At 39.4% G+C, this 26,827-nt stretch overlaps 3 protein-coding genes across 3 annotated transcripts; 2 read left to right on the top strand and 1 right to left on the bottom strand.

The window, feature by feature from the left end:
• The first annotated feature begins 1,487 nt into the window (after window positions 1-1,487).
• On the top strand, window positions 1,488-11,143 carry gmfb (glia maturation factor, beta). Its single transcript, XM_061082312.1, has 7 exons — window positions 1,488-1,566; window positions 4,982-5,078; window positions 6,621-6,670; window positions 6,832-6,881; window positions 7,335-7,417; window positions 7,634-7,707; window positions 7,848-11,143. The coding sequence occupies exons 1-7, from the start codon at window positions 1,564-1,566 to the stop codon at window positions 7,917-7,919; spliced, it is 429 nt and encodes a 142-aa protein (XP_060938295.1). The 5' UTR covers window positions 1,488-1,563; the 3' UTR covers window positions 7,920-11,143.
• Window positions 11,144-12,309: 1,166 nt separating this feature from the next.
• On the top strand, window positions 12,310-19,333 carry cnih1 (cornichon family AMPA receptor auxiliary protein 1). Its single transcript, XM_061082435.1, has 5 exons — window positions 12,310-12,431; window positions 14,033-14,101; window positions 16,864-16,976; window positions 17,095-17,238; window positions 18,026-19,333. Exons 1-5 carry the CDS (start codon window positions 12,351-12,353, stop codon window positions 18,051-18,053), a joined length of 435 nt encoding a protein of 144 aa, XP_060938418.1. The 5' UTR covers window positions 12,310-12,350; the 3' UTR covers window positions 18,054-19,333.
• cdkn3 (cyclin dependent kinase inhibitor 3) lies at window positions 19,333-22,854 on the bottom strand. The gene is made up of 8 exons (XM_061082434.1): window positions 22,813-22,854; window positions 21,473-21,566; window positions 21,305-21,360; window positions 21,165-21,209; window positions 20,838-21,060; window positions 20,546-20,577; window positions 20,244-20,347; window positions 19,333-19,634 (listed from the first exon to the last, which is right to left on the bottom strand). Exons 2-8 carry the CDS (start codon window positions 21,547-21,549, stop codon window positions 19,545-19,547), a joined length of 627 nt encoding a protein of 208 aa, XP_060938417.1. The 5' UTR covers window positions 21,550-21,566; window positions 22,813-22,854; the 3' UTR covers window positions 19,333-19,544.
• Between the last annotated feature and the right edge of the window lie 3,973 nt (window positions 22,855-26,827).

The following is a 26,827-nucleotide window of genomic DNA, read 5'->3' as shown; positions in this document are numbered from 1 at the left end:
ACACACACACACACACACACATACCATGATACATACACACACGTACACACACGTACACACACACGCACATACACACGAACACACATAAAAACAAACACAAAACTACAAACTCATGAAAGGGGTGAGTAAGGACTGATGACGTCTACTGACACACACACACACACACACACACACACACACACACACATACATACCATGATACATACACACACGTACACACACACACACATACACACGTACACACACACACACAAACAAAAAAACTACAAACTCATGAAAGGGAGGAGTAAGGACTGATGACGTCTACTGACACACACAAACACAGAGACACACAAAGAAACAACAAGTTATGTAAAAGGGACAAATAAATGAAACACAAATGTTTGAGAAAAGTCTGAGACAAATTTGTGTATTCTCCCAAATACAATAAAGGTTATACAAATTTAAAAGATCCCTTCACACACTGTTTTTAATTGATTATTTGCTTTATATTTATATCTTTTGTTTATTTTGGTTGTATATTATGACTCATTATGAATCATTTTACATTTCTTTTATTTTTACCTAGAATGGAAAAAGGGTGTGGTCCTTATCCATTATATCAATATAGATGTAAGTGTGGGACTATGCACAGACTAATGTTAATAATGTTTTATCTTATTAAAAAAAAAATTAAATGGTTTGATGTTCCTCTAATAATAGTTTATAGGCTCCAATTAATACCTTTATTAACATTTTATACTCAATGTACTAATGCTTTGTACTGTAGATGTGTGATATGTTATTATATATATATTTAATGTATTTATTATTATTTATTTATATTTAAAGAAGACATAATCAATGAGCTGTTTGAACTCTTATAACTTCTGGAATAGTGCTGCAGGATATCTGTGTACAAACTGATGATCAAACTTGTGAACTGAAGACTTCATGGCTTGTGGATCATAAATTATTATTAAATTATATTTGTATATAGATATGTTTATGTCTAAATAAATGCTACCTTGTATAAATATTAGAAAAAGTGAGTAAAAAAGAAGTACATAGTGGGTAAATATATATTGTTTTTTTATTATTATTATTGTTTTTCTTATGTGTGGTGTATTTATTGTGTTTTTATGTTTCTATGTATCTATTCCAGGTAGGTGTTAACCTACTTGGCAATAAATACCTTCTGATTCTGATTCAGATTCTAAGATATTAAATATTTATTCAAATTGATAAAATTCTGGTAATTCACTAGTTTATTTTCTAATGGATTTTCTGAAGTTGATAAATCATTTTATAACTGCAAACCTGATGTGTTTTTTAGGTACTATTTACTCATAAATGGCTCCACAAGGTTATACCTGCATTATTAGATTGTAACACTGATGTGACTTTATTAAATACACAATTCAGACTATGAGCGGTCTGAGCAGCAGGGGGCGCTCGTCTCGGGCGGGATTGGTCGAGCCGGTCACAAGATGAAGTGAAGTAAAAAAACATTGAAAGCGTCTGAACGTCAGAGCTTCATCTTCTTCTTCTTCATCTTCTTCAGGAAGACCTAACTCCTCCAACATGGTGAGTGTCTCCGCGCTTCCGCCTCCGAGCCGCCGCCGTCTCTCCCTCCGCGGGTTAAACCGTGAGTTCAGACCGGAAGTGAAGTTAAAGACGTTGTTCAGGTTTGAAAAGTCCGAGCGCTGACTCGCTAGCTGTAGCCTGTTAGCTTAGCAATAGCTGCACCCTCCGTGTCAAGGTGGTCAGAACAGCAGCGATGGGGTTCCGGCGTGGGATTCCAAAATAAAATACATGTGGGCTAACACATGTAAATGCGAGTTTTTGAAATCCAATCATCAAACGTTACATTATTGTATTACTTGAAGGATTAGTCATCAATATATTAAGATCAGTATTTTAAGTCAGTGACCTACAATTAGTCTGAAGTAGTGCAAATCATAAATCAATGCAACAAACCACAGTTTATTTCTAATAAACTAATACAAAACAAATTGCAGCATATTGAGTAATCAGAAGTAAAGACATTTTCTTTTTTCTTTTGACTACTATCTAGTTCATTGATCATCAATTGAGGAAAAAAGCAGATTGATTGTGTGATCTGATCTGCGTATTATGTATATAACAAGCTTTTGAACATGCATTAATTTTAGGTCTTTCAAGCATGCGTTAAGTATGTTGAACAGTGTTTTTATAAAATAGTAATAAACATAACCCTTTGCACCATTTTGACACTGACCTGCTGCAATACATGTACTGTTGTTAAAACCAGGGGGAAAGCGTGCACCATAAACGATATGTATGTTTAATAATAAGGTTTTGAACATAGAACATGAACTTGTTTAATGAGGTAGATTTCTTCTGAGGACTTATTGATTGTCAATACTGAATCATTGAGGACCTATATTGATATTAGGATTAACAAGTGATTGTCAATAAGTCTATAATTATTACTGCAGTAGTTCTGGCTGTTCCTTTGTGTGTTATTTTTTGTAATTGACTATATTTGGAATAAACTAGACACGTGAAGACGTCACCTCGGGCATTTAGAACATTTTAGTAGGAAATAATAAAGAAACTAACTGCAGCCCTGTTGCACTTCACATGTTGAGTGCAGCATTTTTCCACACACATTCCATGCTTTTATTTTGAAGAGCAGGCCGGGGGGCTTCCTGCAGCTGTATCACAATGATGTGTTTCAACATGTCTTGATCTGAGCAGCTTCCTTCATGTTAGCTGAGCCTGAATGAACAATGTTTCCCTGCGGCTTCTTCCAGCCTGTCACGACACTTTAACTCTCGGTGTTTCCTTCCAGCATGGAGACACTCAGCAGATCTATGCAAAGTTCTCCAGAGGAATTTAAACCAGAAGCAAAACCTGTGGCTCTTCTTTCCTTTTGTCATGTCTGTTCCTCTTCTCTTGTCTTCTGCATCCTGTTTGTCAAGAGTCACAACCACAGACACACACCCTCTGTTTTAATCTACACACACACACACTCACACACACACACACACACACACACACACACACACACACACACACACTCTCTCTCTCTCTCTCTCTCTGAGCTCAGTGAAATCCTGACTCCCACCAGCCATCTGTTCACCAAGGTGTAATTATAAAATATACAGAATCTGCAGGGACTCCTCAAATGTTTATGTCTTTGTGCTGGAGTTATGTAATGCTGTGTGTGTGTGGGTGTGGGTGTGGGTGTGGGTGTGTGTGTGGGTGTGGGTGGGTGGGTGTGTGTGCTTTCTCTTGATTAAACCTGCAGATCAGGACTCACACAGTTCAAAGAGGTAAAGACTCAATGACATTAATACTCTGACATTAACCAGACTAAGACAATAGTCTGAATAAGACCCTGTATCTAATCAGCATTTTTTAATTATCCAAACCCGAATAAGGTCACACTCGGAATAAGCATTAGGGTCATTCCGTGTCAGATCATCACGCTCTCCGGCTGCACCGTCACAGATCTTTTCTAGAATGGCACTCAGAAGATCACATTAAATTTGTAATAATAAGCACATTATTTCTTTAAAAAAAATATGATTTGTGAGATCCCAGAGACCTTTGACCTGTGACCATCTCAATCTAATCACTTAGTCAATGAGTCCGAACCTTTGTGACAAATATGAAGAAATCCCCTCGTGGTGTTGCGTAGACTTTCACAAGAACGGGATGGATGTGCGGAGAATTGAGAGTGTGCTGTCCTACATGCGATCAGATCATATAAAAGATCGTCCCAAACACTTAAATGTAAAATTAAATTTGGCAGTGACCAACTAATTTCAGAATAGTTGTTGCGGTCAAGTCTAATTTACACAATCTAAATATTGAATTGCAACAAGTATGAACTCAAATGTGACGTGATTGTGAATTTAAAGAAAATATTGAGAAAGAAAACTGATTCCTGCAGACAAGATGTTGCCTTCCAGCTGATAAAACAATAAAAAGCATGAAAACCACCCAAAGCTACAGTCTGTGACGCTCCAGCTTTCTTCAGTGCATAAAAACCCTCTGTAAATAACCATGAAGCCACATTCAACACAACGTATTTATCAGTAGACTAGGATGCATACAGCTTTTTAAAGTAGATTTCTTTTCAGATTTTAAGCAACTAAACAATATATTATTCTAAGGCTTTGCATTTATTAATTTAATATGAAATAAGGTTAATATGTTACTATGAATAATGATGATGGAGGAATCAGCACATTGTTTTCTAACCAGGTATATGAGCTACATGAGGAGACGAGGGTATGAACCATGTGGTCGGTTTCCTCTGCCATGACTTCCAACAACAAAGTGGAACTTAATTTAGACGCTGGTTCATGCAGTGGAAAGGCTCCTGCAAAGGTTCCTGTTGTTCCTGGAGAAAGTTCCTGTGGTGGAAACACAGCTGATGAGTCCAGATACGTGTCATATCTTACAAGTGCTTCGAAACCACCACCATCATCATTTTATAACACAGTGTGGTGGAGTTTCTTTATGCATGACATAAAGCTGAATTAATGCAGGAGTTTGAATTGTGTCGTGAAAGAGTTTTGGAAACGTGTTTGTGTGACGGAGGTGGAAGTGAAAATATGTGAAAGTTTTTATAGACTCTGCAGAACAGAAACCGAGCTCTACTGTTTCCTGTCGTAGCGGAAACAGAGTGGCAAAGCGAGTGGCTGATTTAAAGAAGGCCAGCTGAGGAGGACGCACTCTGATACAAAAGCTCTAATGCTACAGAACACTTTTTATACTTATTATAAACATTTACATTCAAATCAGACTCAATAGTTTAGTCCAGGTGAACACTATGATCAGAGCACAGTGTCCAGTTTGGTTTTAAATCAAAAGTTGGAGACTTTGGCTCAGCAACTCTAAACAAAAACAAAGAGACTTAAAAAGTTTAACGTACTAACTTTTTGTTTTTAACATTTTAATGACCACAACTAAATCTCTGCCCGTTTCCTCTTTCTTTGCCCATCAGTCTGATACCCTGGTGGTCTGTGGTGTTGATGAAGATCTGGTTGCGAAGCTGAAGGCGTTCCGTTTCCGGAAGGAGACCAACAACGCTGCCATCATCAGTGAGTACCGGCAACACATTGTCACACATTCAATATCATCTCTTATACTTTTATTAACAACGTGTTCTAGGTCTAACTGCTTTAGAGAAGATGATGTACTGAGTCCAAAGGAAAACACTAAAATCTTCATTATTACAGGATATGATGCCGTTGTTGTTAGTTTCTATTTTTGTGTTACAGTGTGAATCTTTGTTTTTTTTGGTGTTAAAAATCCTCAGCCTCAGATTGGTGTTACAGTCCTTGCAGAACTGGGACAGCTTCCAAATGTCCCCTTCCTCCAATAAAGCTTAAGCCATGAGCCAATACTTGTGGGTTAAATGCATCATTAACGGTCGCACCGCCGGCAGATTGGTCACTGCCTCCCGCTGTGTGGAACAAAATGGAGGCAGACGCATTGCCTCTTTAAAATCCTGCATCAAGCAAATAGACATTTGAAAATTTCATCCAAAATGTTGGATGTTTCCTCCCTGAAATATTGTCAAAAACAAACATTGGTTTCTGATCGAGCTGCTTTTGTTAGTGCAGTTTGTTCGCTGACATTTAAAGGAGAATCTCACCAAACTCAGGGGTCTTATTGCTCGGATTAAGGCCAGGGTTTATTCTCAAAGAACTAGTACATATAATTTGTTGTCCAGCCATGTTGGACAGCAATACTGTTGTTCACAGCTGTTTTCTAGCGGCAGGGTTAAAAAGCTTTGTTGTCACAGACAAGGATCAGATATAATCTCTGAAATATGATTATGCTTCTCTTTGATGGAACTGTGCACTCGTTGGGAGGCGTCCAACATTTTGGGAATTAATCTTATTTACTTTTTCGCCGACAGTCAGATTAAAAGATACATGAGCAAATAAGCAACTCCAGTACAAGGTTGAGGATAGAGAGCTGCTGTGATTAAACAACATTTACCTTCAAACACAGCAGGTGGTGCGAGTGAGTCGAGTCGCATCAGTGCAAGTATCAAACTCGGCTTAAGCTTTATCCTCAAGCATCTAAGAATCAAAGGGTCACTGCTGCTAAGTTGGATTTTCCAATGTGTGTTCACATCAAAGAGACTAAAGGCAAAGACGCCAAAAACACATTTACAGTAAAAAAATATTAACCAAAATATAGAATATCTAGATTTAGTTATTTTTGTTCTTCATTCTATTCTCTTATAATTATGTACATATTTTGTACATGGCCGACATGAGCCTTTGATTCATCAATATCTGCGGATATGTTTGCTTATATGAAATCTTTTATTTTACAGATTTCACTATGCTTTTCAACATTTTAGGTTGAATTTTCAAGATCTATATATATTTGGTTGAATTTATGTTTTCTTTTTATTTATAGTTATTTATAATAAAGTTTATTGTTAAACTGTAAAATATCAAAGAAGTTACATTTCTTAAAGGTCTGATAACGACATCTATTAATTTTGTTATATATTTTGTTATATACATTGGAACTTGGATGGATTTTACTCCCTAATATCGGTATAAACATTTGATTTTTCATTGTGCTGTTGACCTAAATGTTTTTTTTCTTTCTCCCTTCAGTGAAGATTGATAAAGAAAAGCAGCTTGTTATTCTGGAGGAAGAGTACGAGGTGAGCTGTCTACGGTTTATTCTCTCCATCAAGTTCATGTTCCTCATTTTAAATAAAACTTTTTGATCAAACTGAATTCTGAAGTGAATAAATTCATGCCACACAGCATCATTTAAAGAGGTAATGAAATTGTTGTTTCTTTTTGTTGTTGTTTGTTTTAGGACATTTCTCCTGATGATCTCGGAGGCGAATTGCCGGAGAGACAGCCAAGATATCCTTCAAAATAAAAGATTACTTTTATTTCCCCTCCAACATAGCTATGTTTATGTGTGTGCAACATAACTCAACAATGCAACGACAGATTTGGATAGAGACAGTATTTTCGGATGATTAACTTTTGGATATGATGAGAAATGCATTAAAATAAAGAGGTATCTGCATCCTATAGGACTACAGACAAATTTAATAATAAAGCTCATATAGATTGAAAAACTATTTATGATCATATGGGAGGAATTCCATCATCATATTTACATCCAATGGTTTAAATGACATCACCTGTCTGATGCTTTCGAACTTTAAAATTGCTTTAAAGTTGATTTCAGTTTATCTGCATGAATCAGATTTGTTTTATTCTCTTTATTCTTGTTGTATGAGGTTTCAATTGAATTAGTCCTGATGAGTGAGTCCCTGAAATACGTGAACTGTCCTTAGCACCGTGAACGTTTATCGTCTACAGTTATAAATACGTACACGATGATGGACGCGTGTCTTATCCCCTCTGCTTCATCTTCTCCAGTCCAGTGGGTAAGAGCAAATCTGGAATTACTTTTGACGATAGATTTTGATCGACACAAACAAACTAGGTAATATTCTCTCCAGTGCTTTTAGAAATGTTGTCTCAATTATGTTTGTCTCACTTGTGTTTGTCTCACTTGTGTTTGTCTCACTTGTGTTTGTCTCACTTGTGTTTGTCTCACTTGTGTTTGTCCCACTTGTGTTTGTCCCACTTGTGTTTGTCAGGTTGCAAGCCGGAGCTGCAGATGATGTACGCAGGAAGCAAACTCCAACTGGTCCAAACGGTTAAGATGAGCAAGGTTAGTGAACTGTGTGTGTGTGTGTGTTTTTCTAAATCTTGGACAGTGCAAATTATTTCCACATTTGTCATTACGCTAGTTGATGATAATATTAAAGGTTAAAAATCTGTCTGATACATCCAGCATATGTGTGTTTCCAGGTGTTTGAGATCCGAAACACAGAGGACCTAACAGAGGAGTGGCTCAAGGAGAAACTGGGCTTCTTCGGCTAAAGTCTCCACCTCATCCAGACGTCTGGGACGGGAGGAGGAACTCGTGTGTCTTCTGTTGGGGGGGGGAAACACACAAATGTTGATGTTTCGCTCCTCTTTGTCCGAGACCTGAGTTAAATAGTGTTTTAAAATACTTCCTGTTGTCAATTTTAGGCGGAGGTTGGTGGAGTTTACAGTGGATTCAGAGTTTGTCTAAAGGGTCGGACAATCGCGGAAAAGTTTTTCACTAAACCTCACCGACCTGGCAGCCTGAAACTGAGAATGCTATTTGACGCAGGTCTGTTTTTGTCTCCCACACAATCTCTCTCCATGTGCCAGTTACGTGTCTGTGTTGAATTAACGCTCCTCAAGCTCTTTTTAGTCAACAGAAATCCTCATCTACACTTTCTAAGCTGAGACGTTCATTCAGGAGAATTTAAAGGCATTTTAACATTTCTTTCTGTTTCCTTTAGTCGTTCATACTCTGAGTTTCCCCTTTTTTATCCTTAATAATTTGAGTCTTACGTTTTGATTTTGGTTTCTGGTGTATTTAGGGTTAACGCAAGTAGATGGTTTATAGTGTTCATTTTCCTTTTGTTGTGAAAAACAAACTTCCTGCCAGAACTTTACAACATTCACAGCCACAGAACAACTCCTACGTTCTGCTGTCCTCAGTTGTTCCTTCAGTATTCGTCTTAGGACTTTTAAACTATCATTTAAGTAACAAACTTTCATCGCTCCAGTCCACAAAAGTCAAAAACATCGTGACCAGTCTATGAGGCAATCCTGAGACCTCTGGTTTATATATGATGTGTTGTGACTTCTCTAGTGCACGTGAACATGCTGTCATTGGCCCTGAGGTGAAGTGGTGCTCATCACAAAACATTGTTCTGCCTTTTGACCTGCATTTTGTTCCGATGACATCACACTCCAGGAAACAATATTTCCTCCGAAAACATTCCAGACTGAACCGTTTCTACGAACCGTCTCTCGTGACCACAACAAATAGCACACAGGGGCGGAGTCACGTGTCTTTTGGGGAGATTGTTCGCTAACGTTGTGCATTATTGCGAATACTGTTATTTAGTGTTTATGAATGTTGTGCTTATTTGGGATGTAAAACCACTTTGATCGCTACGTGGTGGTCACAGCTTTGAGAATGATTGATGGGACTTCTCCAAACGCCAGTTGTGCTTAAAATTCTGCCTTTGGAAGGTGAAAGACAGAATCTGGACGATTGACACTGTCCACACAGAACCGGGTTGGACCAATACACTGATCTATAGTTTGTACCAATCTTTAAATTGTACAGTTACATCTTTTGGTTGTGTTTGACCTGTATTCTTTCATATTGGGGTTTGAATCAATCACAGGCGGAGGTTAAAAGCCCTAATTTGAGCTTTCAGCATATTTCTTTATCGACTTGCAGGAGTAGACAGCGGTGGGAAGAAGGTGCAGGGTTCGAACCCCGGTAGAACATGGGTCACTCCATGTGGAGTTTTCTTTGTGTCTGCGTGGGTTTGCTGCGGCTTCCTCCCACAGTCTGAAGACATGCAGACTGGGGTTAGGTTAATTGGAGACTCTCAATAAACCATATTTGTAAATGGTTGTTTGTCTGTGGATGTTGGCCCTGGGTTACGCTGGGTTTACTCCATCGTCACACAATACATATAATGGATGGATGGATTACACAGTTAAAACAACTAAAATGTGTCACTGTAAGATCACTAATGGACTCTATCATATATTTTTTGCTATTTTGAAGGCCCCAAAATTAATAAATCTTCTCTGTTTCCTGCTGAAAATCCTCTCAAACTGCATTCAGACTGGGGCGGCATATTAAAAGGCTAAACCAAACTAATACTCAAAGGATTAGCAGCTCCTAACAGCAGTGAGCAGCACCACATAGTTAAAAGCTGCTTTAAATCAAAATCTGTAAAGAATATGTAACCGAACACGTTACTGAATGGTTTTCATGATGGAGAAATGACTCATTCAGCAGATTTCTAAACAAAAGCGTAATATCTGCTCAGTGTATTGGTCCAACCCAATAAAGAAAGATCGGCACAAATGAATTCCACACATTCCCTCGTCAGTGTCGTCTCTCGTTGAGAAACTCTGTGGCAGATTTAAAGCCTTGAGGCCGGAAACCACCACAGAATGTACGATGTCGTCCTGCTAGGTCGACCGTACCAATGCCTTGTCTGACTTTTGTCATATTTATGTCTGTTTAAAACAAAAACCATGAGGCCAAAATGAAAACACGACAAAGACAGTTTGATCTGTCAGAATAATCCACGACGATTGAAAAAGCTTTGTCTGTGATTTTCTTTTATTATTAATTTTTTTTAATCTTTCTGATCTATTAAGTATGAGACGTCTTTTTTGTGGGTTTTTTAAAGATCTGACTCAAAGATGTAAACGCACAATAACACAGATATCATGTAAATCATTGAGTGACGTCAAATGTTACAGGATAATCATTTATGATTTACACATCAGGCAAGGTTTCATCCAACAGGCACAATGGGAAAGGACTGTAATCACTTGTTTTCGCTGCCTATGAATAAACTATCAGTTTGATATCATGCTGCTGTAGAGGAATAACAATTCTGTTGACTGAAGTATTACAGGCTCACTCGGAAGCAGCTTGTGTTTCACTTGAAACATGTACATTGAACTTCTTTTCGACGTGAATCATATAAAAACACGTTTAGCTGATCTGTTGTTAGGAAAAGATTCTAAAAAACCTGGAAAATGTGGAGGGCTACTGTATAAGAAGTGCATGATTTAATGTACGACCTTCTGACCTGTTCTGTTGCATGCATTCTTTCAGAGAGTTATATTATTAACCTCATTTGATTTGACTGAAACAGCTGCATCTCAAACATCTGCTCCCAGCATCATTTTCTTATCTAGAATATTCTGAAAAAGAGTTCCCTTTGGTTTTGAGCCATGTCCTGTGGATCTAAGCTTTTCCTCCTTCATCGTGAGCCTGTTTGAATATAAATGGCCTCTTGAATCTTTTTCTGTAATCTGCAGATGTGCTGTTGAGCTTTTGATGTCTTCTCTGAACCGATGCCTACTCTTCTACTTTCTTTCCTTTTTGATAAAAACACCTGGACCATGTATGATCATGATCAGCTGCATAGCGGCATCAGTGAAACTTGAGATATTTGTATTTTCCCATACGTTATAAAGGTGTCTGTTGTCCCATCGTCTAAATAAAATGACAGTGATGTTTACTTCTGTTTTCACACGACTTCTGTTTTCATATATGTATAATGTCTGTCGTCATTGGTCCAACATATGATAAATTCAATTGGTTTGATGTTGCACTGAAACAGAGAAATCTGGTAAAATAACTATTTTTTAAATGATTAATTTATAGGTTAACAAATTACTACATTTATGTTCAGCTGGTTTGTGAACAATATATATAAATCAGTACAGTGGAAAGTCAGGGAAGGTCTGATGAGTCCCAAACACAGTCACATAGAACAGACTATAAGAACAAGTGGCCCTATAGCAGTTGAGCCCCCACTGAGCCCTAATCTCAACAGCATTCTAACCTAAAAACCCCTTCATGCCCTGGTGCTCCCAGTCTGACCTTCTCCTTCCATCCGGGCCTGCTCACCATCCCCTGTGCCAGCCGGAGAACCTATATGGTGACATGGCATTCAGTGTGGCAGCCCCTATACCCGTTGACTCTCTCCAGAGGGTATCTGCAGTAATTTGCTGTACTGACTCAATTATTTACCAATCAACATTGTTTTCTCGAAATTATACGTTTGATTCTGCTACGTCACCCTTTACTACAATTGTATTGGATTTGGCTGCCACGCTGTTTATCCCTGAGACTCCGGAAGTGTTTTGGTGACTCAGGATCCATTGGACAAGTGGTGAGTAGATCATGAGCTGATTTTTGGGTGAAGAATCCCTTTAAAGGTTCAGTGTGTAGAATTCAGTGACACCTAGTGGGGAAGATGCATGTTGCAGCTGAACTCCCCTCACCTCACCCTCCCCCTCCAATATGATCCTGTGGCAGCCTTCAATGTGATAAAAACTCAAAAGGTATTTAGTTTGTCCAGTCTGGGCTACTGTAAAGAGTAGAGAGGACTGGTTCCCGATGTAAATAAAAAGTATTTAAATAGAAATGGGCTCATCCTCGGGTAAAGAAAACAACAATTCATACAATTAAGATAAAACAAGGATTATTTATAAATTAAATTTCTGCCAAAATAAACTTTCACCTTAATCTTCCACACTGGACTTTTAAAGTAAATTGTCTCCTTGATAATATTGATCTTGAGGATATAACAGTGTCCAGCAGATGGCAGTGACGGAACAGCAGTGACAGCAGCCAGATAAACAGAGAGAGAAGAAGAAGAAGACTGCGGGATCTGCCTGCATCATCAGGAAACGCACAGAGCCGGACGGGACACAGAAAAGATGGCGTTCACATTCGCGGCCTTTTGCTACATGCTCGCCCTGCTGCTCACGGCGGCGCTTATCTTCTTCGCTATCTGGCACGTAAGTACCCGGGAAGGGGGGACCTCCGGGCGGGGGGCGGACCTCGGGCCTCCCGGTTCCGCGCCGGTATGCGTCGCTGGAGGAGCCGGGGGAGGAGGCTCCGTCTCCGGCCGCGGGCTAACGGGAGGCCGGCGGAGAGAACTGCAGATCTCCACACACTCTGGATGGGAACTCCGTGTTCGCTGTTCTCATCCAGTCGTTTTAAGATCTGCCGCGTTCCTCAGAATGAATGGAACACACCCTGCTAGCGGCTAACAGCTAAACGTAGCACTTCAAACCACCAAACCGCTATTTAACTTTATTGTCGTTATCTATTCACGTTCTTTAGCTTCTTGTTTGCCGCTGTGCAGTTACAATAAACCTCCATTTCCACCACAAGCGTGTTAAATGACAAGTGTTTGGGCTAGCATGCTAGTTAGCAGGCTTAGCTAACAGGTGCTATACCCTGCTGTCACCCGTTAGCTTGATCCCCCTCCGCTATAGCTCGCGTTTCTTTAGCTACATTAGCATTTAGCTTCTCTGTCAGAACGTTAACACGTTGCTACGGAATAAAACGTTAATGTGACGCAGTTCGTGGCTCTGACAGTTTAACCGTTAACGTTTCTTGCGTGTTTTTGTTTTCTGTGAGTCACAAGACAACACGTGACCCACGTATTAGAATCAAAACAATGCGAAATAATACAAGAAAAATAAACTATTTAAGTTTAAATGCATGTAGCGAAACGATATGAACACATATTGAACATATTTCATTTTGTACATATTCCTTGTCATTTTAAATAAGTATATTCACTCACTTTAGGTCCTGTCGCAATATTTCTTATTACTTGCATCTTAATTTGCTTTCCAGCTATTTTACTATTTAATGTTAACTGAAGAGCAGATTCCTGACATGTTTGTTCTGTCAGAATAATCCTCAACGATTGAAAAAGCTTTGTCTGTGATTTTCTTTTATTATTAATTTTTTTTTAATCTTTCTGATCTATCAAGTATGAGACGTCTTTTTGTGTGTTTTTTTTAAAGATCTGACTCAAAGATGTAAACGCACAATAACACAGATATCATGTAAATCATTGAGTGACGTCAAATGTGAGACAATAATCATTTATGATTTACATGTCAGGCAAGGTTTCATCCAACAGGCACAATGAGAAAGGACTGTAATCACTTGTTTTTGCTGCCTATGAATAAACTATCAGCTACTTTATCTAACAGCTAATTTGTCAGTGGTGCTGAAACCATACATGATTATTTTATGCAGATGATTATCCTAAAACCAAACTGATTAAGTCATTATTAAAGCAAAACTATGAAACATTGTTTATGAAAATTTTACTAAACCTGAGGATTTGTTGTTTTTATTCCTTGTCGATAGTTTTGTCTTATCAGACCAAAACAATGGATGACAGCATCACCTTTTTGTCAATTTTCTATTACTCCGTCACAGTAAAGGAAAAGTTTTACAATATCTGGCATATGGAAGATACCTTACACTGAAAGTATTCTGTATAGATATTATTACTCTTAGTGTAACACACACGTATAACGCTGTCAAACGTAAAGTTGTTCATTGCTGCATCCTTCTCCTCTTGTTCCTGCAGATTATAGCATTTGACGAGCTGAAGACCGACTACAAGAATCCTATAGATCAGTGTAACACTTTAAATCCGGTGAGTGACCCCCTCACTACCTGACACGCCCCCCCCCCCACCCCCCCTTGCCTATGTGACTGCATGCAGATTTGCTCTGTCTGACCGATACTTCATTTTGTTTTCAGGAGTTTTCTATCCGCCTCTCTGTCTTTCTTCAGTCATTTCTCTGCACTGTTATGCTTAATAACCTGCCTGTTGTGAAGTCAGTGATCTCGTCAGCTGTCGAACTCTAACGCCTTTTTGTTGTTTTGTTACTTCCCCCCCCACCCCAAATCTGCTTTTTTTTGTTTGTTTTCTCTTACACTTTTAACGGCAAAAAGACAATTTTAAAGGTCAAAAAGATTAGAAGAGTCAAAATTGCATTAAAGGTTTGTACCAGTCTTTTTTAGAATGCCCGCTGAGTTGGACTCAAGTCTTGTCATTTTGCACGAGGAAGTGTTTGCAAAGGTCTTTTCAGTTAACTAATCTGAGAGTCAGGGTCAGAGTTCGGGATTAGACGCCGTGCCACCTGTGCCCCAGGTTCTCCACTGGCCACTAGATTCTCTTCTTATACGTGTCCTCACTTATCTTAAATTTATTTTTGCTGTGGATTTCAAGTCTATTAGTGAATCTGTTCTTTAGGCCTCAAAGTGTCGCTTTAAGATGTGAACATTTATTTTAATATTTGATTTAGCTTGTTGTTCGTTTCACAGTTAAATTGACTGTTTGTTTTAAGCTATTAAACTGTTTTATAGGCACAGAGGCCAATGATACTCATGAGAAGCATTAGAATATGAAGGAGGTGGATAATAATATTATCTTGGATGAAATATTCATTGTTATTAAGTGTAGCTGTTAACTGAAAAGACTTGCAAATGCTCAAAACATGCATGATCTTTTACAACCTTCCCTTTGTTTGCATATACTGTGACTGGAACAGTACATTTCCAGTAAACACAGAATGTTAGGGAACTGGTCTTGAGTTTACAGTAACATGTCACCAGGTTTATACACTGTCCTGACAGAGACTTTGTATAATAGTATCCATAGAAAAAATAGAAAGAGAAATCCGTAGAGTCGGACTGATTTATAATATAAATATATGAGCGTCTATGTTTGCTGAAATGCCTCGAGATGGAAACGATTATTTCACAGGAACAATGCATTTACATTTAATTTGTTAAAACGTTTATGGTTAAAATGTCAAACCTCAATCACACTTTGTTACTTTGATACTCGACATCTTGGAGAGAATTTACCCCCAAAAATGTTAATATTTATCTGCCGATATATCAGCATCAGAGATATTTCCCTCCCTAATGTTGGTATCAGCCTAAAATCCATTAATCAGATGATTTGATTTTTCTTGCAAAGCTTTTCGAACAGTTGACACTTTCATCTGTGGTTCGAGGGGTTGAAGGAAGTAAAGTTTACATTCCAGCTTTAAATGAAACATTTCTTAATATGTCACAATTATCTCACTTCTCTGTTTAGAGGAAGCTGCAGTTTGTTTCAGCAATTATCAGAAACTAAGCTCCTGTGCACGAGCTCAGCGTTTGGCTCGAACCTCCGTCACCTGGGGTTCAGAGCAGATGGCTGCAGAGTTCCAACACTCTCCAGCTCAGCAGAATGTGTCACCACTGATTGGTTCGTACTTTCACTAGTGGGAGGAGTTATTTATGCACTCGACAGTTCGATCTGTTCTTTTGACCCCCTCGGTTCTAGCGTGTCCAACTCTCAGGTTGCAATCTTCAGTTCTTCCCAGCTGTGATCAGTTCTGTATTTGGCAGCACAGTGCAGGGTTCCAATACATTCTAGCCCCCCCCACCCCCCTACCCCCCCTTCTTCCTCCTACATGCCCTTCACCTTTCCATCTGTGGGCTGTTGGTTGCCCCCCCTCCCACACACTCCCCTTCCTTCTGCCCTTTTTTCAAATGCATGGCTTCCATGTGGTGCCTCCATCTGCCCCCCCGAACCCCGCACCAGTTCAAACACTGTCAGCCCGAGGGGGGGGGGCTGCTGCATCAACACTGCTCGTGCTCGCAGCATGGTGTCTCTCCCGTGTGTCTCACCCGCTTGTCAGGGGGAGCCGGCGGCCTGTAGGCTCCGCCCCCTCGCTGCGAGAGATGTTGATGGGTTTTCTCCTCTCGCTTGTTGTCGGACTTGATGATGCATGAAGTAAAAAAACCTTATCAATCTCCTTCAAACTGCTAAACTCCACCAGACGCTCACAGGATTTACTACAGGAGATAATCTGGCTGTAACAGTTCCTCTGTACGGTTCCTCATCAGAAGGCGATAGCGACTAAACTTCACTGCAGCAGCTCATTAAAAATCAAATGAGTGAAGTGTTATATTTTTTTCTCTCCTCAGTTTTAATGAGCATTCTCAAAACCCTCAGATTTTGGCTCAGGTTGTGTGTCTTTGTTTCTTTTCATCCTGGTTGTGTTTCACCGACAGCCTGACACCTTCCTACACATTTAAGAATGTGAAGTCCTGAAACAAAGCTCGGCCTGACGGTGGGACCCTAAAGAGTTTAGTTCATGTGGTTTTCACTCTGTGGAGCCGGCTGCAGTTTGTAGATTTCTGACTCTTTAAATAGATCAATTTTCTTTTTTATCAAATGGCCTGATTGCCTGTGAGACTGGAACTGGAGGCTGTCTCCTCTTCAGTATTTCGTGAAGACAGCCAAAGTGTTTCTTTTGATATTAGTCATTAAAAAAACCACGGTCTGATGAGAATGAGTTGGACTGACTGTTCATCACCTGACGATTCTGACATTTTGTCTAATTTTCTTTGCAGCTGGTTCTTCCAGAGTATCTCATCCACTTCTTCTTCTGTGTGATGTTCTTCTGTGCGGCCGAGTGGCTCACCCTCTGTCTCAACCTGCCGCTGCTGGCTTATCATGTGTGGAGGTGGGTATCCGAACCAGAGGACTCCAATGTGTTTGGTCCTTCATTACAATTCTGTATCATTAACTCTGTCTTAACGAACATGGAATACAATCTGACTCGATCCCTCTCTGTGACGCAGGTATATGAGCAGACCCGTGATGAGCTGCCCTGGACTCTACGACCCAACGACCATCATGAACGCTGACATCCTGGCGTACTGTCAAAAGGAAGGCTGGTGCAAACTGGCTTTCTATCTCCTGTCATTCTTCTACTATCTCTATGGGTACGTAATCACTTGGCTACAGGCATCTACATCTGTTCAGTTCAAAGCCTCCTTTAAAGAGGTATAAGGGAGTTTTGACACAGCTTTAAAGTTCAGTAGCACTCAGAGTTAGATAGATTACTTTATTCATCCCCGAAGGGAAATTAAGTGTTCAAGTGTTAAATTTAGAGTTCATACCTTCGCCAAGACCCAACAGTCCCTTTTTAAATTCAATCAAGCTGCACCCGATTTAACATGTTTAGACATCAGGCCTCTGAACATGCCATCAAGATCCATTAATGATTGCCTGGCTCAACTGTAAATGTTGAAAAACACACAAATTCCTTGATCCGCCCCCCTGACGCAGATCTAATTCTAAAATCAATCAGTTCTTCCCTGATCGATACAACATCCTTTCACTAATTTCTTAGAAATCAGCTCAGTTGTTTTTGGTGTAATCTTGCTAACAAATGAACAAACTGACAGAGGCAAAGACACATCTTCCTTGGTGACTGTAACAAACATTATAAGTTAGTTTTAAAGGTGCTGGAAGATAGGTTGCTAACTGTTTCCCTTTATTTCCAGCAGTCAAACTATGCTAAGCTAACCCTCTCCTGGCTGTAGCTTCATATTCAAGGTCAAGTTTTGTGTGGTTTGGATCGTTTGGTCTTAGTCGGCAAGAAATCTTACAAAAATGTTAAAGTCCCATTTATGCCCATTTTAATAAAAAGTATAAAGAATTTGTAAAACAAAACATTATTTCAAACAATCAACACTCAGTAACAATCTGTCTGTCCCGTTCCAACAGGATGATCTATGTGCTGGTGAGCTCTTAAACCGGACGCTGAAGGACACGGACCTGCATGTACAGTAGACGACCAGACACTATGAACTTAGTGCTGCATCACTGGACCTGCTGGAGAGCCCCCCCCCCCCCCCGCTCAGCCACACAAGGCTCCATTTCAAGCTGACGAACTCTCCAACCCCCCCCCACACACAGCGCAGAGTGTCATTTCGGAAACATTTAGCTCGTCTTAAGAGAGAAGGTCATGGTCGAGGCGTTCTTTTCATAGCATTACAGTTTAAAATTTTATAGAAAATAAGGACAAAACCTCATCTACGGACAAGTTTTCTTTTTTTTCTTTTCTTTTTAAGGGTGTGGTGATTTTTTTTGATACTTGGGATTTAAATAAAGTTTTGTTTTCATCTTGGTTCCCAGGTGAGAATCTGAGCTGCATTTGCTTTTTTCTGCCGATTTAGTCGGAGCTTTTAGCAGCTAATTTCCACCACGTGATTCATTGCCATCGCTAAAACGGCAAAGTGCAAACCGGACTCCTGCTCCCAGATGGATACGGTCTTGAAATGAACATGAAGGTACAGATATGAACATGAGGGCGGACGTGCAGTGGTTTATCTCTTAGAGAAACGTGTTGAACTGGACAATCGTTGTCACCACATCTGTTTTCAGACTGTCTGATGAATAGCTTCCATGTTTCAGACCCATCGATCACGTTGAGTCATGTAATCCCTGCTGAAGTTATCGGTGATATGTTTTTAAGTGTGAGTCCAGAGTAGAAAGCAACGTGTGTGTGCGACCTGTGTTTGTGTAGAATCAGCCCCCCCCCGCAGCCGTGCATACATTAAAAAAGTTCGACTCAACAGTTCTCAACTTTTTAATTCTCTTGCTTTCTGCATTTGAGTTTCTCTGAATCTGCTCATGTGCCAGACTGTCGAATGGACCTTTATCAAACTCCTCTTCTGTTCTCGTCTTTGTGCGTCTTGTTAATTTCAACACCGAATACTCCTCAGTGTTAGGAACGCCAAGTTTTATTTATTCAGTGTTTTTCATTTTGTCTCCACGATATCAAACACTCCTCGGTGTTGCTCATGTCAGGAACGAAGAATCTGGAAAGTAATCTCCTTTTAGAGTCGAGGCCGATAGACTTCATTTTACAGAAATACAGTATTTATTGCCATTTTTAAATGTGTAAATTTTTCAGGGAAAGGGATAAAGATCATTTGTCACAATGTTTTTATGTATTAGATCCCATTTGTGTCGCATTCTAGGAAATGACAACTTGAGTTTATTTGAATCTTAATAAATTCATCCCACTCTTTACAATGGACTGGACCTTTATTTTAACATTTTAAAAAGGATAATTAGAACTGCCAACACAAACATGATTTCCTCATTTAAGACTATTCCATTACCATGATAAGAAAATCAATATATTAAGAGTATTCTGTTAAAGTGCAGTCATTAGAGAATGCAGTTATAAACACCCACAATCAAAGACAAACAATATTTTCCCGTGTTGAAGCAGCGATCATCGAGACACGGAGCGCTCTGTGGAAACCTCTCTGCTCTCCTGGTACGACGTGTACTTCTCACGGAACTCGTGCAGGAAGTTGTATTGCTGTGAAAAGGAAAAAGTCAATTTGTATCAGTAAACATGTTTGTAACAAAAAAACTAAATTCAAGAATTTACAGAAAATGAGCAGCAGCCAAAAAAGACACTAAAAGGGATCAGTTGTGGTTTTGTGGGTCAAATTATAATACATCACATTGGCCACAAACAGTAAATTTGACTTTGAGGGTTTATTTCAAAAAATGATATCACATCAATACTGGTTCAGGGAATTTTAAATAAAAGATGTGACCACACTCACAAAAGAGTCTTAAGAAGCTAAATTCATTCAGAAAAGAGCCTTCACCCACTTCTATGAATTTAATGTGTTTCTCAGAAAAATGGAGCCAAATGTTTTTCTTCATTAGAATTCTGAGATAATAAACTTGTAAATTCATAATTAAAAAACAAAAAGTTTCCCTCTAACACTGATCAGTTTATGGACATTTTAGATTTGTTTAAATGTAAAAACAACACAAGAAGCTAATTCCCTGGTATTTGGCTCCAAATTCATCTTTTCACACTTTCCAAGTTTGCTTCAGTGAAATGAAAAACCTGCAGCCTGGAAGGAGGAGGATATATAATCTATAACTATGTGATGGAAGAGTAGCCTCTCACCTTCACAGTTTGTATGGCTCCTGCTCCTCGGTGCTCCCGGAGGATCTCGATGGCTTTGTTCGCCGTCATCGTCGGCGAGAGCTGCAGCAGCAGACAGGCGGCGACTGAACAGAAACCAGAACACCACACCGTCATGTGATCAGAGCGCCGATGAACACGAGTAGAGAGCATCTAGCATTTATTTACAAGAGGTCAAAGTTTAGCAGATAATGACGTTCTGGCTTTGAACTTGAGTTGCGCGCATTGATTTGATACAAGGATTAAAAGGGGAAACTTTCAAAGCACAGATAAAATATTCTTACTTAATCCAGATCGTCCCAGGCCTCCATAGCAGCTGAAGGGGAAGAGAAAAAAAGCCCAAAGTTCATTTTATAGAATAAACAATACAGAAAAGTTTTAGAACATTTTAGAAAGAATCTTTTAACCGTAGAAAGGTTTCAGTTTCTTTGAATTTTTTGGGTTAAATTGTAAAAAAAGACTAGAAAAAAATCAAGCTTCACACTTTTCTTTGTCAGAAGCCTTTGATAATAGAATCATTGCCATACTACACACATTTAAATTCAGAGTATAAGTCTGAAGGACGACTTCACTCACTGGATCACCGTCCTCCGGTTGTTCTCGAGGCCGACCTGCAGCTGCTGGAGGATCTGGCAGCACTGCTGCAGCTCAGGAGCGTCTCCGTCCAGGAAGGGCGTGTGGTGGACGCTGAGGCCTCTCTGCCGGTACACGTCCAGCAGCGAGGGAACCCGGTACTTGTTGAGTTCCCCTCGGGTGCAAAACACAAACACGTCCTGGACGCCCTGGTTCTTGAGCTCCTCTGTCAACAAGAGACAAAGCCACATTTATAAACTGATTAAAACTCCTAAAACTGGTAACTTTGCTCAGTTAAAGAAACGAGTTAAAGAATCAAGTTCCTCTCACCGACGTCTCTTTGCAGACTCCTGCGAATCTCTTTGTATTTGCAACCTAAAATCAGATGAAGGGAATTTAATTGAGATGCAAAAACCAGGAGAAATAACACAAGAGCAGCAGGAAGTGTGAAGGATAAAGTGCAGCTTTACCTGGTAGTGCACATATCCCCAGAAACTGAGAGCTCTCCACCATGGACAGAGGCAACCTGAGAGCAAATCACAACACACAAGCACAGTTTAACAACAATCTGAGCAGATACTTAAAATCCTGAGAGACAATTACACATTTTGTTTCAAGACAAAACGAGTGAAACGAACCAGGAGACGTGAAAGGGCGTCAGCTGCTCCTCGCCGATCTCCTCGTCTTCTGATGAGTCAAACTCACTCGTCCTCATGACTTCAGACCAAAACACTGTCGGGAAAACCAAACAAAAAAAGGAGCTATGATCAAATTCAGTGTCAAGTCACAGTAAAAAGCGATTTTTGTGTTTGTTGATTGTTTTTCAGCTCATTTGCTTTTGATCATATTCAAAACAATAATCTTGATTTTAGGAAAAGTCCTGGTGTCTTTAAACTGTCATTCATAATTCCTGTTTTTGCTGGAAACACTTAACACTGGTACTTCCTGGTTTGTACACACAGGTTCTAGAAAACCCATCAAGGGTCATTACAGCAAACAGGATTCACCTGATCAGTCTGGAGACTTGAGATTTTCAATAGATTTCCCCCAAAATAAGTAAAGCCTCTTGAACCATTATGGAAAGAGTTAAATTACGATTAAAAAACAGTAAAGAAACAAACAGATGTGACACATGGATCAAATTAAAAAAACTATATTAAAATCAGGCGTGAGATGGTTTTGTTATGCATTTGGCTCTTGTTAGGTTTGAAAGTAGGTTTATATTTATTCTGATTAACAAAATGTGATTATTTCTTGATTGTTGAAGCAAAACATAAATTAAAAATAGGGTAAACTAGAAAAGCTTTTTATTTCGTAATTCAACTTCCTTCTTTTCCAGCATGGACTTCCTTATTTGAAGTTCACTAGGATTTGATATAACTTGGCTTGTTACATTTAACATCTATGGAATAAATAAATAAATATCATGTTTCTAAGTTATTTAGTGTGGACTTAAAAATCTAACACAAAACATGAGGTGTTTATAAAATGGGCGTGACTACTTCCTGAAGCCACTGGGTCTTAATGAAATATTCAGTAATGTAATATGATGCTAATAGTTGTGTGTGTGTACATGTCGTAGTACTAGTAGTAGTTGTACTATTTCCTCCACCACAGCTGGCTGAGCTAATGGCTAACACATGCTAACACCAGGACATACTAGGTCTAATAAATAAAAATAAACACTCACGTTTAAACTGAATGAAGCAAGTGACAGTTTCTACACTTTCCAGGAGTTAGTCAGACCCATTGAAGCCACAACACAACACAAACCCACACAGTGTTAAACATTAGCTTCAGTGCTGAGCTGTTGTTAGCTAACGTTAGCTTTGAGGCTAATCCGTGTAAACGAGGCCGGACAGAGACTAATGTGGTTTTATCTTGATTTAAACTTTAAGATAAAACCTCACACAGAAGTAGTAGTAGTATTTAAACTCGTGTATTCTGATGAATCCGTGTAGTTCTCATAGTTTCTTACCAGTCGGACTCAGCTCCGCTCCTCTGCATGTTTTTGACAGATCCGTCGGCTTCGATTTCAAAATTTAGCGAATAGCCAATCAGATTAGGGGATTGACCGTTAACCACGCCCCCCTGGAAAACGCCGCAAGCATGTAAACGCTCGATTTTATTTCCAAGGGTGAATCACACGGGCGGAGTGAACAAAAATAAATAAAACAATTTATTTTATACAACTTCCACAATCACAACAGCAAGTTATGATACAAAAATAAACGTAGATATTACTGTGGTTAAATATGAATATAATACATATACAACACAAGAAAATACACAAAATTAGTCAAAACAAAGTAAGTGTAAATATAAATACATAGAAATATATAAGTAGATTTACTATTAATGGGTAGAGAGCAGAATATCCCTGGTATTGAGAAATTTGGGAGGATAGATAGATAGATAGATAGATAGATAGATAGATAGATAGATAGATAGATAGATAGATAGATAGATAGATAGATAGATAGATAGATAGATAGATAGATAGATAGATAGATAGATAGATAGATAGATAGATAGATAGATAGATAGATAGATAGATAGATAGATAGATAGATAGATAGATAGATAGATAGATAGATAGATAGATAGATAGACTAATTAGGGACCTGAATATGTATATTTATATTATTCACTATGGACAGATTTCAAGATTGATCTTTTTATTGCTGCATTATTATAATTTATATGTCTCATTTCTATTTATTTCTTGTAAAAGCTCTTCGTCTGTTTTATAACATCTTATTAATGTTTTTTTTTTGTTAATCAAGCTGCCACTGAAAATATTTCACAATAATAATAAAAATGATTCTATGATACGTGCAGAAAACAAACAAACAATAAGGAAAACAGTAGAAAATACAATGATATTGATGCAGAATCTCCTTTGGGACGTTACCATGGTTTTAACCAGCCCTGACTTCCCCAGTAAATCACAGAGCTGCTGACTGAGCGTCATGCAGGACATCTGCTGTCTGCACAGAGCCGCTCACAGCTCAGCACCACACGGCTGCTCTCCTCCACCACACACCACCCAGCACTCGCTCCACCAGAGCAGCAGAACCAGGAGATCACTGAGGAGTTTAACATCTTTCACTGCATCTTTCTAAATGTCTGGAGGAGGAAACACAGAGGAGCTGTGACTGAGGTGAGTTGTCTTCTGCCTCAGCTGTCAGTCTTTGTTTAGCTCTGGAGGATTCCTGCTTATTGGGACTCTGACTTTATCATGATGTCGGGTAAACAAAGAGAAATATGCTTTTAAGTAGCTAACATGCACATATCAGTCATGTAACCTGCACTTCAAATAGGATTTCTACATTATCTGCTTCCAGAAGTGGTGTAAAAACAATCTCATTGAAGCTACAATCAATCTCAGTTACTTTTATGTTTATTTTCAATTTGAATGATAAGTCTTATCGTGGTATTGTTGTATTTTCCGGTGTGTTTTTGCTGATCCGGGCTCGTCCTTCTGTCAGTGCACTTATAGGGAGGGAACTTGGCTCCTGCAGCCGTTTCCCCTGCAGGGCTGAGCTCTTTGGCTGGCTCCTCACTTCCTTAGCAGAGGGGCTGCTGGCAGGGGCAGCATCTGAGCAGGTACCACAAACAAACAGGAAGGTAGACCTGAAAATACATTACAAATGTTATTAAAACTTGTACTAAGCTATGATGTAATGGTAAAAACAATACATGTGGACAGAATTTAAATTTTAGTGCTTAAAAACAGATCCAATTCCATGCAGGTGTAAGGTTTTTGAGTTTCTTCTTATAATCTCTGGGAGTTTTTGGTTAAAAATGGGTCAAAGGTTCAAGTTACAGAGAGAAAAACAGGTGGAGGACTCTGCTTTGTTCCTATTGTGCATCTTCAACTTTCCCTGTAACTCAATCTGTGTCTGAACGACAAAGAGGAAGAGCTCTTCTCTTCACAGTTTATCTCCTCCACCCTAAACCCTACAGGTCATACCTGCTGCTCAAAGCGTGAACATTAATCTCTGAGTGTTTGCAAACAAGCTTGTTTGTGTGTTTCTCTCTGCACAGGCCATGAAGCCCCAGGAGGCCGAGCTCGTCACAGAAATCTCCAAGGTATTCTGCAGCTTCCCCACCCCCCCAGCCTGCCTGCTTTTCTTAAAGAGGCCGTTCACTTTAAACATTTTAAGATCTCATTATTTGCTGAATTAGCAGCAGATAAGTAATAAATAATCCCTGAGTTGTCCATGACACCTGCTGTCCCCGTCTGTCCCCTCAGCTGCAGTGCATGGTCTCTGAGCTGAAGACGGGTTTCACCAGCGCTCTGCTGGAGCTCGGTCAGATCCAACATGGAGACACGTACCTGAGGGAGGAGCTGGAGGAGAACAGGAGGAGCTGCCAGAAGAAAGCTCGTCACCTGGAGGCTCTGGTGGAGTCGCTGAGGGTCAGAATGAACACAAACAAACAGCAAACACGTCAACAACAACACAAACACTTTAGAGAAAGAGAGATGAGAGAAATATTCAAGCTTTGACTGATGTTACTCTGATGATCCTCCACTGAAATGATTTAGTTCTGGACATTAAAGAAAATAGTTTGTGTGTTTGTGTGTTTGTTGTTTCACAGGAAGAACTTGGTGTGATGCAGTGTCAGATCCTACAGCTGTACAGTCACAGACAGAGACCTCAGCAGGAGGGAAAGAGCTCCACATCCAAACAGAGGGACAGGTAACACACACACACACACACACACACACACACACACACACACACACACAGGTTATGTAACAGGAGAAAGAAAACAAGGTATATCATAAACAACAGTCAACAAATATTAATGCACAATATTTTCCAAATTTCATAAAATATATTAATTGTGTGTTTAGTTATGATACCTTGGTATTATTTTTATATATAAATAGGATCAAAGTGTAGATGAGTATAAAATAAATATATCAACGCTTAAATCAGCAATTTGATAATGAATAATAATTTTTCTATATTTCTATAACTATTTATTAGTTTATACATTTGTAATTTGTTGTCCTTCATACGGGACTGCTGGAAATACACCAGTAGAAATCATAACACAAAGCTTGTTGGTTATATATGAGTCACGACACAGTATAATATACAAGATAAAGGCTGATATCCTTTTAGATCAATATTTGTTTACAGGATTAATAATCCATGTAGTTCTATTACATTGATTACATGTGTGCTGTGATATGACGACATCCCCTAACATCTTACTATGTTACTGCAAGTTCAATAATATAATAAATCATACAATGAGAAGTCTTCTCCTGTTGCTGTGCAGCCGGGACTTGGCCGAGGCGACGGCCGGACGGAGTCAGTGTGAGTGCTCGGCTCCTCCGGCCTGTTTGTCCAGAGGGAAGCTGCTGCTGCACTGCTTCCTGCAGGGACTCAAAGCCGGACTGAGCGAAGGAACAGGTGAGATCCTGTCATGGGAAACACAGCAGCGATGTTTTAATATTAAAGTAGTGTCCTTAAGAAAAACTGTTGCATTAACCTGAAAATCAAGAATCAACATCTTAACACAAAAACAGAGCGATATAAACAGAAACCTTGACCACAGAGAATCGAAGGAAAGAAGCTGTTTGATCGTCAGATTCTCTCTGAGACGTTCACTTACAGACACAAATAACATGAATCAACTCCATGAAAATACTTTATCTTAAAGTGTTGGCCACAGTTCAATAGCTAAGAAGCACTCAGTGCAGCAGAAGCTCTTAGTTCCCGTCCCTGTCGGACTGGACAGGAAACAGAACCTCTGTGGAGCTGAGTGTCCTCCTGTCTGTGCAGATGCTCGGCATCAGGTGGCCATGCAGCTGCTGCATTCTGAGTGGGAGTACGTCTCCACATTAAACCAACTTTACGACCAATACAAGACTCCACCAGCTCATCAGACCACCGCGGAGCCATAGTAAGTGACACACAGCTCACACAACCCAAATTACCTTTCTTATTTTACATCTCCACGCAAAAAGGAGT

Source organism: Limanda limanda, chromosome 12 (assembly GCF_963576545.1).
Source record: "Limanda limanda chromosome 12, fLimLim1.1, whole genome shotgun sequence".
NCBI classification, from domain to species: domain Eukaryota; kingdom Metazoa; phylum Chordata; class Actinopteri; order Pleuronectiformes; family Pleuronectidae; genus Limanda; species Limanda limanda.
Note: the sequence above shows the minus strand (reverse complement) of the source record. Positions and strands in the feature narration are given on the sequence as shown.